The 17,322-nt window shown below is 31.5% G+C and overlaps 2 protein-coding genes and 1 long non-coding RNA gene across 3 annotated transcripts; 1 reads left to right on the top strand and 2 right to left on the bottom strand.

The window, feature by feature from the left end:
- Positions 1-3,229: 3,229 nt before the first annotated feature.
- LOC107898561 (dirigent protein 4) lies at positions 3,230-4,456 on the bottom strand. The gene has a single exon (XM_041090987.1). The coding sequence runs from the start codon at positions 4,324-4,326 to the stop codon at positions 3,775-3,777; it is 552 nt and encodes a 183-aa protein (XP_040946921.1). The 5' UTR covers positions 4,327-4,456; the 3' UTR covers positions 3,230-3,774.
- A 571-nt stretch (positions 4,457-5,027) lies between these two features.
- On the bottom strand, positions 5,028-5,856 carry LOC107898011 (probable CCR4-associated factor 1 homolog 11). The gene has a single exon (XM_016823572.2). The coding sequence runs from the start codon at positions 5,835-5,837 to the stop codon at positions 5,028-5,030; it is 810 nt and encodes a 269-aa protein (XP_016679061.1). The 5' UTR covers positions 5,838-5,856.
- Positions 5,857-10,239: 4,383 nt separating this feature from the next.
- Positions 10,240-11,349, top strand: LOC107898563 (uncharacterized). Its single transcript, XR_001684448.2, has 2 exons — positions 10,240-10,733; positions 11,032-11,349. It is a non-coding gene; the product is annotated as an uncharacterized lncRNA (long non-coding RNA).
- The last annotated feature ends 5,973 nt before the right edge of the window (positions 11,350-17,322 follow it).

Raw genomic sequence — 17,322 nt, 5'->3', positions numbered from 1 at the left:
CCATTTGAAGAAAACACGCAGATCCTCCCCTGGGTCGGGTCACCGCGTAAGTCAAGGGCCTCAAAACGGCGCCGTTTAATGAAATTTTAACCCCTCCCTAAAAACCTAGTTTCATTCAGCCGCGAAAATAAGAAAAAGAAAAGGATCCCCTCTCCTCCCTCATTTCGGTTACTTAAACCTAGGCCATCATCGCCGCCTCCATGGCCAGTGGCCGGAGTTACGTGAGAACGGCCTTTCGGCCTCCCTTCCGCGGCGTCCCTGAAGGCTAAGCCTTCTCGACCGCGGGACCAAAAAAAGAAAAAGGATGAACCACCTCCTTTATGCCCGACTCCGGTGACGGCCAAGGTGGGATCCGGTACCAGCTCGTCGAAGCAGTCAGGTATTTTCCTCTTTCTTTTTTAATTTCCTTTTTGTTAAAAAGAGTACTAAAACAAGTAAAAAAAATAAAAAGGAAAATAAAAAATAAAAAACGAATAGAAAAAGAATTGGAATCAGCCCTTTTCTTAGATTTTTAGATCTGCTTTTGTCCGATTATTCCCTTTTCTTTTCGTTTATGCTTTTGCATGTAAATAATGAACACAAAAAAAAATAAAAATAGATTAAAAAGGAGTATAAATGGGTAAATCTAAACCTTTTTTATTTCTGTTTTCTTGTTCACCAAATATTCCAGAAGAAAAAACCTCCCTTTGAATTACATTTGGTTCGGCTTTTATAGCCGAATATGTTGTTTTTTTTACTGTATTCTACTGTTCTTTTGCCCCTGTTTTCTTCTATCATTTTGTCATGTTTGCAGGTTTTGGGCAAGGTCAACGAGTGTTGGAAGGATAACCCAGGCCATTTTGGTGCAAAACCGACGGTGTTCGTCATGCTTCGGGCGTCGAGTGCGCTGCAAAGGCATGGGGGACGTATGGTGCACTGGGGCTGTTTGGTTGTGGGTTGAATTGGGCTAGGGTTTTTTTGCTATTTTGGGCCCGGACAAAATGGGCTTGTACAATAGAATTGCAACAAACTTTGCAACCTCGGTTGCAAGGCCTCCAATGAGCATTAAAGTCCCAAGACCACCATTGTTGAGACCCATGGGTTCTATGATCTCTACCCCTTCCAACCCATATGTATCCACTACAGTTGCAAGGAGTTCAGTTCGACCTGGTAGCCAAGACGATCTTTCCTCCGTTGGAACCAAGTAGCCCCTATTCATATTACTTGTGGATAGAAATTTCCAATCCATTCTTATACAACGGTCATCCATCATGATATGTATCTGGTTAGTACCCCCTTTAGTTTATTGTTGCATTTTCCGTTCTTAACGCTGCCAGTCATCTTGGGTGCATTTAAGATCTTGAGAATATACTCAAGCTGAATTCATAGCATATTCATATCTAATGTTTTCCGCTACTTCCAGCCACACCACTGATTTATCTCCGGATGCTGCAGCCTGTATTACATAATTGACTGGCATCACATCATCATAGAAGGAAGGAGTATGTCGAAACCCTTTTTTTTAGGTCGACTTTATTTTGAAAACGAAGATGGGGTCGCCACCAATATTTTTTTTATGAGGTGTGATTGAATCATCTCGTAATTTGATCGTTTTAATAAAAGGTTTAATTTACTAAAATAATGATTTTTGGTCTACAAAATTCAAGAAGTGGGTTCGGGAGTCTGTTACGCATGAAGAAGGATTAGTTCCCTCATTACGTCCAAAATTGGTACCTAATTGATTACTTAATGTCTTAGTGTCGAGAATTAAAATTTTGAAGAGAATTTGAAAAACATGATCCCATTTTGTAATAATGTTATTTTTTATTAATATCACTTGAATAAACCAATACAGTGTAAAAGGATATCTTATCTCGAAGTAACAAAAATGTTGTATCCCGTAAGTTAGGATACGACGTCTCGAATCATTGAAAATAAGTTTACTCTTTATTTAATTACTATTTGAATCTCATGTGTTTTAATTTTAAAAAAGGATGTCTGGTTATCTAGGTTTAAGGAGAAACTCGAACCCTGTAAGTTAGTGCACGACTTCTCAAATCTCCAAATACAGGACATTGCCTTAATTTTAAAATTTCTTTATTAAATAATAACGAACGTAATATTTAAAAACAATGTGTATTTATCTTATTTGGGGTATAATATAAAAACGGTCAATTATATTTAAACATAATGCATGATTGTATAAAATAGTTATATGAGTGGAATGCTAAGATAATACTAATGTAGTTATAATAATAATATTAATATTACTGATGAATCGTAGTAATAATAAAATAAATAAGGTAACTTAAAATAGAAATAAAAACAGAAAACGTATGATTAAGATAAACAAACATGACATGAGAATGCTAAAAATAATAAGAAAAATAATGAAATAACAAGAACATAAAAATGATGAAATAAAATAATAAGAAATAACAAGAACATAAAAATAAAATAATAAAAGACAATAATAAGCAAAAAAAATGCATCCATAAAAACACGTATATACTTCAATTCCTAAGTGTATATATATATATATGTATGAAAAGGAGTAAAAAATGAATAAATAAAAATAATAATAATAATAATAAATAAAATAATGTTCGATGAAGAGAAAATAAAAAAATTTGAATATAACAAAAAGTAAATAGATGATAAATAAGCAAATAAGTAAAAAAATAAAAGAATTAAAATAAATAAAGGACCCAACAGTCACCTAAATTAAATTAAAAGGATAAATTAAGATAAAATAAATAAATAAAAGACCGAAATGAAAAGCGCGAAAACTAGCAAGGACCCAAAGAGAATTATCCCAATCCTCAGGACACGCGTCCCTCCTTCAAGCTATCAACATACTGAGGACTTAATTGAAAGCAGAATAAAACTGAATGGTGAAATCTCTAAAAATAAAAACAATAGTGAAATTGGGACTAAATGAAAACAGCCCAAAAGGCGGAAGGATCAGTATCGCAAATATCTCATTGGTCGCGAAAACACGCAAACTCTAGGCCGGGTAGGGTCGGTCAGATCGGGTAGGCTCCGGCGATCACCGCCATACCGGCCACCTGTCATCGGCGAGGACTCCGCCATACGCTGGGCCTTTAGTTTTATTTATTTATTTGGGCCTGTTATTATTATTATTAATTTTTATTTTATTTTTTGGTTTATTTTTTGATGGGCCCGGGCAAAAATGTCCCATTTCACAGTAGATGGTTATTGTTCTCCCTTCAATCCTAATTTAGTCAAAAATAGTCTATAGTCTATGTCTAACTTGGAATTTTCTTGAATGCTTTTGGGTTTTTGTAAGTCTAGTTTGTAGTTGATATTTTGAGACCTCAAATGATGAATTTAGGTACTGCAAAGTTAAACATCCGTAACCATACCAAATTCTTAGGTCATCTTTAAGGTCAGATATAACCAATGTATTCTATATTTATGGCTGAACAAATGTGTTTTTGTTGTTACAAAATGGCGTAAATCTCTTGGTTTGAAGCTCCCTTTTCTCACCTGTAATGGCTTCCTTTAGTGTCATATATCCGACTACCCAAATTGCATTATATGCCTCTCGAGAACACCACACAGCACAGGCAGGAAAGTTAGATCAGCTGAAATCAGGCTGCAAAATAACTTCTAAAAATGGGTTAACTTTTAAATATTATAACAATCAAGTCCCTAAAATCTGACACGTTTCAAACCTAACGAAAGCAACAGGGGGCCAACATTATTGGTGGAATAAACAATCACTCCTAATCCATACAAGAAGAAGAAGAAAAAACTAGCAAGATAATCATCTTAATAATGAATTACAGTCACATTATACTCAACAATGGCGTCGCCAGTCTTGAAATTTACGGAATAAGTCTTGAGTTGTGCATACCCTTTCGCCATCCTGAACTTCCCTTTCCCTCCGACCACCGCAAGCTCACGCTCCGATTCGGTAATTGGATTCCTCGACAAAACACTGATAGAGCTGCCGTTGAATTCACCTTTCGTAAACCCGATGTCCAAGTACGCCATCAGAGTCAAAACGTCTTTGCCTGTCGACACCCAGAGGCCTTGAGCGTTCCCTATGACCTCTGATGTTATGTCGGGGCCAACGGTGAGTGGATCATCGAAAGCTATCACGCCGCCGAAGCCCGTCGAGGTGGTGATGTTTGGACTGACTATGGGGACTGCACTAGGGTTGTTGCCGCTCATAGCGTCGTGTAAAAAGAAGTGGAGATAGGTTACTTTTTGTGGAGGTGGAACGTATGGTCCGGCATGGGAGTAATAATCTTGGCAACGAGCTACTGCCATGGCGGTGCTGAGAATCAAAATCCAGGCTAATATCATAGTTTTCTCCATTGGTAATGGTCAATGGGATTTCACTACCATGATTATTGTATTATGGCAGCTAATTGATAGGTTCAATTTATCCTTTTTTTTAATTAATCTTTTTCATTAAACTTTAAAAGGAAGTTAAATATTTTGTTTAACAAAGTAGTACCTAAAATATTAATCTTCTAATTATGTTAGCGTTACAGTTAATATGATAATTTATGTGTATTTTATCTTATAAAAAAGTAAGTAAATTATTTCTAAAATTTTAATGGTTAAATTAAATTCCTTTTAAAAGATTTAGGACTAAAATTAACTCTAAAAAATAAATTAATAAAAGATATAAATATTAAAGAATAAATTAATGATTATGCAATTTAATTATAGAGAAGGCAATCGCTGCCCAAGCTCTCACTCAATTGAAGGTGTGATTAAACTTTGGCACGTAATGACATTGTTATAGCAAAACGCAAGCAACCATCTATAGGCCGCCTTCCCTAGGGTTAATTAAAATTCAGTAATACTAATGTATTTGTGCTATGTACAAATATACAATTATAATCTTATTGGTGGCAAAAATAAACGATAATACTAATGTATTTTTATATAAAATTAATATAAAGTAGATAAGTAAAATTTAGAATAAAATTCATAAATCTATTAATTTTGAAATTAACATAACTTCAATTTATGAGAAATAAGAATAATTAACAAATTATACTTCTAACTCAAACTAGTCCATACAATGCTAAGGCTGGCAACTTTTGGTTACATTGCTTAAAAGCTTTCGCATTCTTAATTTGCATAAAACAATGGAGGATGAGAAGACTATCAGATCCTGCTTGGTGGCTTAATCTAGCAACACGAGCCACGTTTAAAGTTTTTGCCACCTTTTCTAGTCCACCGTGTAAGTTAAAGATCTTGAAACTGTACTTGATGTCAAAAATCATACAACCAAAGTAATAAGTCAAATGTCGCATGAAAGACTTGAGATCAGGCGGTAATGAATTTTGAGTCAAAATCTTCAACAAAAACCCAAAATCATAAGCGCTGTGAAAAGTTACCCAAGTCAATTCACCGAAACCCAACCCGGAAATCAGAACCATTATGCCAAAATCTCTTGAACAGATGCCTTTTTCCTTATTCCTTGTAAAATCTATACCTTGTCGTTTAAGTAACTCAATAGACTCTTTATCGTAATGATCTTTTTCAATATCAAAATCTTTAAAATTAAACTCCCATATATAACAAAAAGGAGTTCCGAAATCTGGCAAATTACCGTCAGAATCAGAGAGTGTTAAACCGAGTTGAATGATCTTCAAAGCATCGACATTAACTTTCATGAACCTATAATTGACTTCGGGATTTCCTAATTGAACGAATCTTTTTTCTGATTTAAAAATTGTACCAGGAAATTCGGTATCCATAGAAACAAAAGAATAGTTGTAGAGTGCACTTCGAATTAACATAAACTCGTATTCCAAATTATCAGCAAATACTTCCCTAACAATCACTGGTTTGTTGACAAAAATCGACATTTTTTTTTCTGGACTTATACTTTAAACTAAAACTATTGAACTCTAGATATACTTTTCGTGATCTTAAGTCAGTTCTAACTAAGATAGATATATATATATATATATAAATATAATTTTCATAATCCTAATTCAATTCTAACTAATATAATTTTCGTAATCCTAATTAAGTTCTAAGATAGTGTATTAATATAAGGAGGATACTCTGTTATATATAATTTTTTAATTTAATTTTTTTTTACTAAATTCGTTTTAGGAAAGGAAAAAGAAAACCATGTGGATTTTACTAATTTGCCCTTGAAAGTTACGGCAAGTTTTATGTTTTGATGGGTGGGATTTAGGTTTAAGGTTTAGTATTTACATTTTTTTAAGTTTATGTTTTATTATTAATAATAATATAAAAGGCGTCACAATTATATATTTAAAAATATATAATTTAATACTTAGTTACACATTAAAAAATAATTATAATTTAATTCACAATTATTAATTAAAATAATTGTGTTAATTTTAAAACAAAGTCCTTATGGAATAAAATTTTAAACATAAAATGTAGGAAAAAAGTTGTAATAATTATAAGTTAAATCACAATTATTAGTTAAAAAGAGTTTGACGTAAACAAAAAGTTGCACTAACTTTATTGAAGTAGAACAGAGTTATTACTTAAATAGAATTCTAATAATCTTAATTATCACTTAAATTAATATTAGGGTTAATTAGTTATTGTTTTGAATAATGTTATTTTAAATTAAGCGAAACTATGTTACATATTGAATATGTTAATAATGCTTTAATTATGATTTGAAAATTTTCTATTCTAATATTTGAATTGATAAATTTTTTTTTTGAAATAAAAGAAACACACATTTGGTAATAATGTAACTAAAAAAATGATATTATAATAGATCTGAATTTAATAAAATAATTCTAACAGAATTAACAGGTGGACTTGAGTTTTGAAATCTAAAAAATAAATTCTAAATTCTAAATTTACAAAGATTACAGACTTATGGTATATTTGAAGCTAAAAATAAATGGTCAAATTATAGTAATCCCCTTTGAACGTAACGTGCCGGTTATCCCTATTCCAACACAATAGCTAAACCCAATTTCAAAACCCACATGCACTAACATTGAACCATAATAGCTCGTAACCCTAATTCGATATTTGCAAAATATATTTATTAGATACGAGCATGTGTCTAAGATGAATATAGTCAATTATTAAAACTCCAAGTGACAAAAAGGGATTAAAATAGTATCAATTTTTTGCAAAGAAGTAACCCTTTTATGACCTTCATTTGCCTTATACTCTGCTATCGAATCCACCATCGGCATTGAATCGCATTTTTTCGTTTCATCCGTAAAATTCTAGTTAATAAAATTGGACTCCCCATGAAAGATATTACGACATGGACCTCAATTGATAGTTTGTTCATAATGTTAGGATCGGCCCGATTAAGCAACAAGTAAAAAAATAGCGGAATAAATTGAGAAATCGAACAGACAAATTTAACGCGGAAAAACTCCTCCAAAGAGGATAAAAAAAACCACGGATAAAGATATTTTTACTATAATAGCAAAAGAAAGAAGAGTACAAAAGATAGAGATAAAAACTAAATCCCAAAAACCCGAAAACAAAGAACCCTCAAAATGTAAACATAGAATTCTCTAAATGTGTTTTGAGTTCTAATCTCTAATGTTGTAAAAGAACCTATTATAAGGCTAAATTAATAGGTCAAATAAACTATGCTAATAAATGCTAAATATATTATACTAATAAATACTAAATCTTCTGGAAAGAAAATATATTTTCTTTAACTTGACTTGCACACAATATCCTAGAATTTGAATCACACAACTCTTAACACATAACATTTTCACAATTCATGTTCCAAGTTTGGTCACTTCCAAGTGGATCTTTAGTACAATTATTGAACTCTATAACCCCATAGAGTATAAGAGTATCCTTATTAAAAAGCCTTATATTATCTGTGCTCACAAAAATGGCTTCTTGGATCCTTTTATCAACCCGATCCCTTCGAAGAAGGGTCCATATGTATCACCGTTTACTTCAAGAAATGCACTAGGAATTAATGGGACATGGTTGAGTGTGAGGTATTTGAGAATTGAAGTTGAATCATAGTTCTCAAACTCGTTTATATAGAAAACTCTTAAATCAAGCCAAGATAATGGCTTGTAAGGAGAGTGGGGATTGACCATTCAATGATGGTTCATAAACCCCATCCATCAAAGAGGTCTTAGAGATTATGAAATTGAAAAGAGAATCAGACAGCAAATTCAAGCATTGGGTTTATATAGACAATATATATATATACATGATAGGTGTACAGAATTATATTAAAATAAAGTCATCAAAAACAAATTATGTGTAAGATAATTAAGGAAAGAGTGGAGTTTTTGGAGAAAGGATTAAATGAAAACAATTATAACTCAATTCGTGGTCACAAATACACGAACGAAAACAAAACTTTAATAATAAAACTCTAATAACATGAGCAACTATGGAAAAAAAAAAAAACTAGAACACTGCTACAAACAAGACCATGTTTAACAAAAGCCAATGCCAAATAATACTGCATTTCACATGTACAATATATAAAAAATAAAAATAAAAGAATCACCTTTAGGCATGGTCAACGGAGGGAGGTCAGACCTCGAGACGAGGTGCGAGCGGTGCGCCCGAGGAGGAGCGGCGCACATGGGGCTAGGGTTTTTTTTCAGAAAAGATATTTAGACTTTGGGTTTATTGGGCCACTAGGATTTTTTGTAATTTGGACCTGTTGGGTTTGTTGTAAATAGACTTGGTATTTGGACTTTTTATTCATTTGGTTTTATTTTGTGTTTTTATAATTGTGATTTGAGTCGAGGTTAAAATTATCTTATTACAGATATTGTCGAAACCGTTTTTTTGAAAACAAAAATTTAGTTGTCGACTTTAAAAATAAAGTTGGAGTCACCACCGATCCTTTATTAAGGTGTGATCGGCTCATCCTATTTTGGTCTACGAATTTTGAGAAAATGAGTTCGGGAGTCAGTTACGCATGAGGAAGGGTTATCACCCTCGTAACGCCCAAAATCGGTACCAAATTGATTATTTAATGTCTTAATGTCGAAGGTTTTTTTTAAAAAAATTGAAATCAACTCAAATGATGGAATTTGAAAAAGTATAATCAATTGTTCCAGTCATGTAAAGAAATCGAGTCCCAATACGTTAGGGTACAATTCCTCATAATCCCCGAACTTTGAATATCACTTTATTTTATGTGAAAATCTTCATTTTGAGAAAGTAACATGCCACACCCAATACGTTAGGGCACAACAAGTTAAGTTCCCAAAAATGATTTTTATACCTATGCATTTTGAATAAAGAATATTCTCGGTAATTTAAGCTTACAAAGAAAATCGGAACCCAATACGTTAGGGCTCAATTTCCCTTGAAAATCCCAAACTTCGAATATTGCTTTTATTCAAAAAAAACCTTTGAATCAAGAAAATAACTTTGATGTATGGTTAAAACCGAACTATATTTTCAAAAAGGGTATGTTAAAAAAAATTAATGTACAATATGATACAAATACTTTAATATAAAACATATATGAGTATGTATTTACAAAATATATATACAAGTACAATATACAAGTAAATTCACAAATATGTGCATGCGTATATTTGACACACATGTACAAGGATACATAAAAAGATTGAATGGAATATATCAATAAAAAAAACTAAAAAATGCATGTTTATGTATTTGAAAATCGTGAAGAAAGATAAAATACAAAAATATGTATATGTGTATATATTTACAAAATAAAAAAATGTATAAGTATGTATGTATTGAAAAATCGTGTAAATATGTATATGTATATATTTAAATACCCATATATGTACAATATGTATATAAATAACGGAATATATAGAATAATAAAAAAATGTTTATAATAATTCAAAAAAATGTATATATATATGTTTGTAAAAAAAAATTATGAAGAATAATATATAAAAACATAAGTATACATATTTACAAAAGTAAAAAAAAATTGAAACTAAAATATAAAAGTATATATAAATATATAGAAGTTAGGAAAAAAAGAAAAAAATAAAAACATATGTATAAAATATATAGGTAGACGTGTACTGTAAAAAAATGCATATACATATATATATATCATATAAAAAAACAATGCGTGTATACTATATATAAAAAATGCATATATATATATTATATAAAGTCAATGCATGTGGATGAATGTAGAGATAGTAATAGTAATAATGATAATATATAATATAATAATGATAATAAATAATAATTTAAAAAACAAATTACAAAAAAAAAGAAAAAATTCTAAAAAATAGATTAATTTGAACAAAAGACGAAAAAATAGGGGCAAATTCGAAATAAATTAAAAAAGGACCAATCTTGAATGCGCAGGAAACAATGGAGGACCAAAAGGGAAATTAATCCCGCCCTCCTAAACGCTGCGCAGCACGGGATTAAATCGAAACAAAATTAAAATATGCGGCTAAATTTAAAAAAAGTAACAAAATAGGCTTGATTGAAGTGTCTCACAAATTGAAGGGACCAATACCGCAAATTTACCCTTTAAGGCCAGAACGCGCGGATCCTTCCCTCCGGGTCGGGTCACCGCGCGGGTCTGGCCATTTAAAACGACGCCATTCGGTAGTTTTAATAAAAACAAGGTTTTTCCTTTTTTTTTAAAAAAAAAACTTTGCTTTCTTTTTCTTTGAAGACAAATTAACCCCAACTAGGGTTTTCTTATTCTCTCTGCCGCCGCCGCTGCCGTTCGGCCTTAAGCCTTCACCAAAGCTCCGATTGCGACGGAGATGGCGGTGGCACAGCGACTTCGACGAAAGGTAGGTTTTTCTTCTTTTCTTTGCTGTTTTAGGAAAAATAAAATGAAAATAAAAGAAAATAAAAGAAAATAAAAAATATATATAAATAAAAAACAATGAACTCTACGAAGTAAAGCAAAAAAACACCTTCGAAAAAAAACCAAATTTGATCTGTATTTCTCTGTATTCTTCCCTCTCTTTCCCCCCATTTTACACTGAAATTATTGGCCTTTTATAGCCGCAAATGGGAAAGAAAAATAAATCTAAAAAAATCTATTCGGTTGGCCCGATTTTTGCTCCTCTCCTTCGCTTGTTGCAGGTACGTGCGTGCGCGAGATTCATGGCGGCGAGGGGGGTGATGCGCGGGGGAGTTGGCTCTGAAACATGCGCCGATTGGAGTTGTCGGAGGCGGAGCGCGTTGTAGGGGCTTGCGGCGCTGAACTGAACATGGGGCTAGGGTTTGGGAAGTTTAGGATGCTAGGTGGGCTAGGTTTTGGACTATTGGGCCTGGACGGCCCATTTTTTGTCTTGTAAATAGTCTGGGCCAATTGGGCCTTATTACAGATATGATTTACAATTCTATTTCATTATAGTTTAATTCCAGTTTCATCGAATAAAGAAAGGCCGTTAAGGAAAAGGAAAAACCTTTGGAAGCGTCATGGCAAGGCAAAAAAAAAGTCAAATTATGAAAAACATGTGGGCCCAACCATAGATGATCAAACACAAATACACATTAATTAAAATCTTATTCTTACGGAAATACAAGGAATCTTTTTCAACCGATAACACTTCCGAATTTCCTCTTATTTTTAAGATTGCACTCTTCTCTCGATGAAAAAAAAAACACGTCAACAACAAAATAAAATGAAAACCACTGATATTTATACGTTATAAAAAACATTTTCTCCATTATACATTACAAAGGTAATCCGCTCGCGGCGTTAATGGAAGAATCACCGCAGCACTCCCCAATTAGATAGCAGCAAGTGTCAATGGAAGAATCACCGCAGCACTCACCAATTAGATAGCAGCAACGCAAAGCCGTGATACAGCCCTCAAGGAAACCAGCCCTCAGAGGTGGAGCAGTAGCCGGTGGAGGTGGAGCAGCATAATGCGGAGGTGGTGGCACCACGGGGGGACCTTGATAGGCTAGAGGAGGATAAGGACAAGGATACTTGGGACCAGCCATTCTTGGAACCTAAAACTCAAAAATTAAAACCTATTTTACTAGTGATTGAATAATGTAGGTTGAATGAAGTGTTTTATAGTAAAAAAGCGTAGTGAAAGGGTCGTCAAACCCCCCAGGTAAATTAACACACATGACACAACAGGAGGTCAAAACTACCAGGCCCCCATAAAAAAAAAAAGATTTTTACAAATTATAAGAGTCAACTCGTAGCCTAATAGTTAAGAGCTTGGTTGAAAGTGGAGAGAATCAGGGTTCGAATCTCAAAGATTACATTTTAAATCCCATTTTATTTTTTCCCACCTTTCCAAAATGTCAAAATTTCATAACTACCAGCCCCCCACCCCCCAAAACAAAAAAAAAGTTCTAACATCCCAAATTAGAATTTTAAAAATCAACAAGAGTAAATCGTAGCCTAATGGTTAAGAGATCGGTCAAAAGTGGAGAGCAACAGGGTTCGAGTCCCAAAGATTAAATTTTAAATCCCCTACTCAGGTTTAGGACATCTCAGCTCTCTTATTAAGAGATCAAGGCCTTGAGTTGAGAATATCGGTCAAAAATTTGGACTGAATTGGTAGTATGTTTAAACATTGGGAGCTAAATTTGTTTAATTTTTTAGGATTAGAACCAAATTGATAGAATGCGTAAACATTTGAAAGTTAATTTATCATATGCAAATAAAAAAAATTCACATTAGTGGTTAGTGACTTAATCGAAAAGTTAAGTGACTAAAATACAAATACTCTCATAGTTGGGCAGCTATCTATGTAATTTATCTAATAAATAATAATAATAATAATTCAAAAAGTGCAAGTTCTTTTTTTCTCTACCTTATCTTCCTTTCATCTCTCATGGTTTTCTTTTGTTATTTTTTTAGTAAAAGAGACACAATTTTGTCAGCCCTTTTGCGTTTTGTTGAAAAATCCATTTTGCTCGTGTTATTTTTCAAATACTCACCTATCGTTAATGGTTGATGAAAAATCCACTAACCCCTAAAGTTTATTTATTAAATAAATTTTAAATAAAAGCACGACTTTACCTTTTATTAGCAAAGCATTATTATTTTGTTATTTTTAATCTTTATATTCAATTTTTAATTAAAATTTTAAAAAATTAATTAGTTATAAAAATATTATATTTTGATATAATCAAATATTAAACATAACGTAAAGTGTAATTAATATCATTTTTTAAAATTTTACATATGCAGTCACAATTACAATTACAAAGAGTGCATTCGAATAATTATAACCAAATTAATCATTGTAGAGCAAAATCAGACTAATAATCAAAATATATTCAAACTTGCACAAAAATAAATGAAAACAATTATAACTCAATTCGTGGTCACAAATACACGAACGAAAACAAAACTTTAATAATAAAACTCTAATAACATGAGCAACTATGGGAAAAAAAAAACTAGAACACTGCTACAAACAAGACCATGTTTAACAAAAGCCAATGCCAAGTAATACTGCATTTCACAGTAATAACAATCACAACAAAACATTAAAAAAAAAAAAAACAAGTCTCATCCAAAACTCAACATCTGGAAGACATCCAAAAAAGTTCAAATGAAGCTCTTCTTCTCCCTTTCTATGGACCTATGCTTGGCATTTGTCAGTGTCTATCTTCAATTCTCTGCAACATGGCCATTCTCCGATTTCTCGGCACTGGATGTCATAAGGGAAACAAGATCATAATTAGCAATGTCATTTTGCTGAGACACACAATTGACAACTCAAGCAGAACTCAACAGAGGGATCTAACAGGCATGGTATTTCACGGGGTTGGAACCAAGCAACGTTTAGTTGCTTTCTAATGCTTCGTGAATATAATAACTACCAAGTTCTCAAACTCTTCCATATACAAGGGACTTTTGACACAAGAAGTTCTCGGACTCTTTCGCAAACCGCAGTCTCCATACTTTGGACTTGGTCATGTAGGTCAAACAGTAAGATAAGGGCTGCAGGAGAGATGAAAAAGATGCATGGTTATTGCTCGAGTTAAATCACTATGGGGCCTGATCTAACTGTATCACATCGGGGGCTTGAACTTTCTTTTTGTCCAAGTTAATCCCTGAACTTGACAAATATATATAAACACTTTCTAATGAATCAACATGAGAAAAACAACAAATAAAGCAATGAAAATCCAGTTAATTGAAGAGACCTTTGGGTTGATGATCAGCATCAGCTGTAGCTTCAACAGGGTCACTCTTCCTCAAGCTCTTGTCATGGCCATTACCGAAGCTTGCCTTTGCTCATCCCTCTTTCTCTGTAACAGCTACTGTCCCTTTAATCTTCATAGCTTCAAGCTTTTCATCAATCTCCTTCCAGTCTTTCCCCTTTTCCTTCAACACCTCCTCTCTCAGCCTTGCCTCGCCGAAAGAAGGGAAATCGGAGAGTAATTAAAGGCATCCTTAATTGGCGGAAAGAGAAAGCAATCTCTGCCCAAGGTCTTACTTAATTGAAGGCATTGTAATGACATTGTTATAGCAAAACGTAAGCAGCCATCTATAGGCCCCTTCCCAAGATTTAATTAAGATTCAGTAATACTAATGTATTTGTGCTATGTACAAATATACAATTATAATATTATTGGTGGCCAAAAAAATGATTATATTAATGTATTTTATATAAAAATAATATAAAGTAGATAAGTAAATTTTAGTATTTGACAAATCTATCAAATTTGAAAATAATATAATTACAATATATGAGAAATAAGAATAGCTAACAAATTATACTTCTAATTCAAACCAATCCGTACAACGCTAAGGCTGGTAAATTTTGGTTACATTGCTTAAAAGCTTTCATATTTTTAACCCGCATAAAACAATGGAGGATGAGAAGGTTATCAGATCCTGCTTGATGGCTTAATCCAGCAACACGAGCCACATTTAAAGTTTTTGCCACCTTTTCTAGCCCACCATGTAAGTTAAAATCTTGAAATTGTACTTAATGTCAAAAATCCTACAACCGAAGTAATAAGTCATATGTCGCATGAAAGACTTGAGATCAGGCGGCAATGGATGTTGAGTCAAAATCTTCAACAAAAACCCAAAATCATAAGCGCTGTGAAAAGTTACCCAAGTCAATTCACCGAAACCTAACCCGGAAATAAGAAACATCATGCCGAAATCTCTCGAATAAATACCTTTTTCTTATTCTTCGTCAAATCTATACTTTGTCGTTTAAGTAACTCAATAGACTCTTTATCGTACCAATCTTTTTCAATATCAAAATCTCTAAAATTAAACTCCTATATATAACAAAAAGGAGTTCCAAAATCTGGCAAATTACCTTCAGAATCAGAGAGTGTTAAACCAAGTTGAATGATCTTCAAAGCATCGACATTAACTTTCATGAACCTATAATTGATTTCAGGATTTCCTAGTTGAACAATATTTTTGTCTGGTTTGAAAATCGTACCAGGAAATTCAGTATCCATAGAAACAAAAGGATAATTGTTGAGTGCACTTTGAATTAACATAAACTCGTATTCCAAATTGTCAGCAAATACTTCCCTAACAATCACTGGTTTGTTGACAAAAATCGACATCTTTTTCCTTGACTTATACTTTAAACTGAAACTATTGAACTCTAGATATACTTTTCGTGATCTTAAGTCAGTTCTAACTAAGATAGATATATATATAAATATAATTTTCATAATCCTAATTCAATTCTAACTAATATAATTTTCGTAATCCTAATTAAGTTCTAAGATAGTGTATTAATATAAGGAGGGTACTCTGTTATATATAATTTCTTAATTTAATTTTTTTTCCTAAATTCGTTTTAGGAAAGGAAAAAGAAAAACTTGTGGATTTTACTAATTTGCCCTTGAAAGTTACTGCAAGTTATATGTTTTGATGGGTGAGATTTAGGTTTAAGGTTTAGTGTTTATATTTTTTAGTTTATGTTTTATTATTAATAATAATATAAATGGTGTCACAATTATATATTTAAAAATATATAATTTAATACTTAGTTACACATTTAAAAATAATTATAATTTAATTAATAATTGTGCTAATTTTAAAACAAAGTTCTTACCTGAATAAAATTCTAAACATAAAATATAGGAAAATAGTTGTAATAATTATAATTATAAGTTAAATCACAATTATTAGTTAAAAAGAGTTTGACGTATACAAAAAGTTGCACTAATTTTGTTGAAGTAGAATAGAGTTATTACTTAAATAGAATTTCAATAATCTTAATTATCACTGAATTAATATTAAGGTTAATTAGTTATTGTTTTGAATAATATTACTTTAAATTAATTATATAAAGTAAAACTATGTTACATATTGAATATGTTAAAAATGTTATAATTATAATCTGAAAATTTTCTATTATAATATTTGAAATGATAAGTTAATATATTTTAATTATATTTAATAATTCAAATAAAAATGTTATTTTACGTTAATTACGAAAATTAAGAATATAATATTTAAAAAATTGATTAAATATTAATAATGTAAAATCAAATATAACAGCTACTTATATTAAACCTGTAAAAGTAAAAAAAAATGTTAAACTATGCCATGGGTCCAAGTACTCTACACAAATTTGGAATTTAGTCCATATACTTTTATTCTCGAAAATTTAGTCATTCTATTTTCAAGTTTCGAAATTTAGGTTTAATTATTAAACATTGTTAAATTTATTAGTGTGACATTTTGAAATAAAATAAATACTCATTTGGTAACAATGTAACTAAAAAAAATGACATTGTTATGGACCTGAATTTAACAAAGTAATTTTAACAGTATTAACAGTTAAACTTAAATTTCGAAATCTGAAAAGTTGAGGGATTAAATTCCTAAAAATAAAAATACAGAGACTAAATTCTAAGTTGATAGCAAACCTTTTACTTCAGTTATGTATGACAGATTTGTTGAATTTTTTATATTAAAGATTAAATGGATAGAATATGTAAATATTAAAGAGTTAAATTTATTATTAAATTAATGAAAAAAACTGATATCAACTTTCCGTCAATCTAACAATAATTAATTTCGAATAATTTAATAATTAAATCTAAAAAAATGATAATTGAGTTGCCAAAATAAAACTATCTTATATGGAGAAAGGATTGTATGGAATAGGAATATCCCTTTCCAATAATAGAAACAGATATATTTGGAATTAATTCTCAATAAATAAGAAATAATTGAGTGCGAGAACCAAATGAATCAAAAATTCATGTTTGGTTCGGGAAGGGATCATAAAATTATTGAAATAAAAAAAAGAATGGAAAGATAATCTACTTTCATTAAGTGATTTATTAGATAATAAAAAAGAGAGGATATTGAATACTATTTGAAATTCAGAAGAACTATGCGGGGGGCTATTGAACGGCTAGAAAAGGCCTGGGCCCACTTATGGAAAGTAAAAATGGAGGTGA

The sequence above is a fragment of the Gossypium hirsutum genome, chromosome D04 (assembly GCF_007990345.1).
Source record: "Gossypium hirsutum isolate 1008001.06 chromosome D04, Gossypium_hirsutum_v2.1, whole genome shotgun sequence".
In the NCBI taxonomy this organism is placed as follows: Eukaryota; Viridiplantae; Streptophyta; class Magnoliopsida; order Malvales; family Malvaceae; genus Gossypium; species Gossypium hirsutum.
Note: the sequence above shows the minus strand (reverse complement) of the source record. Positions and strands in the feature narration are given on the sequence as shown.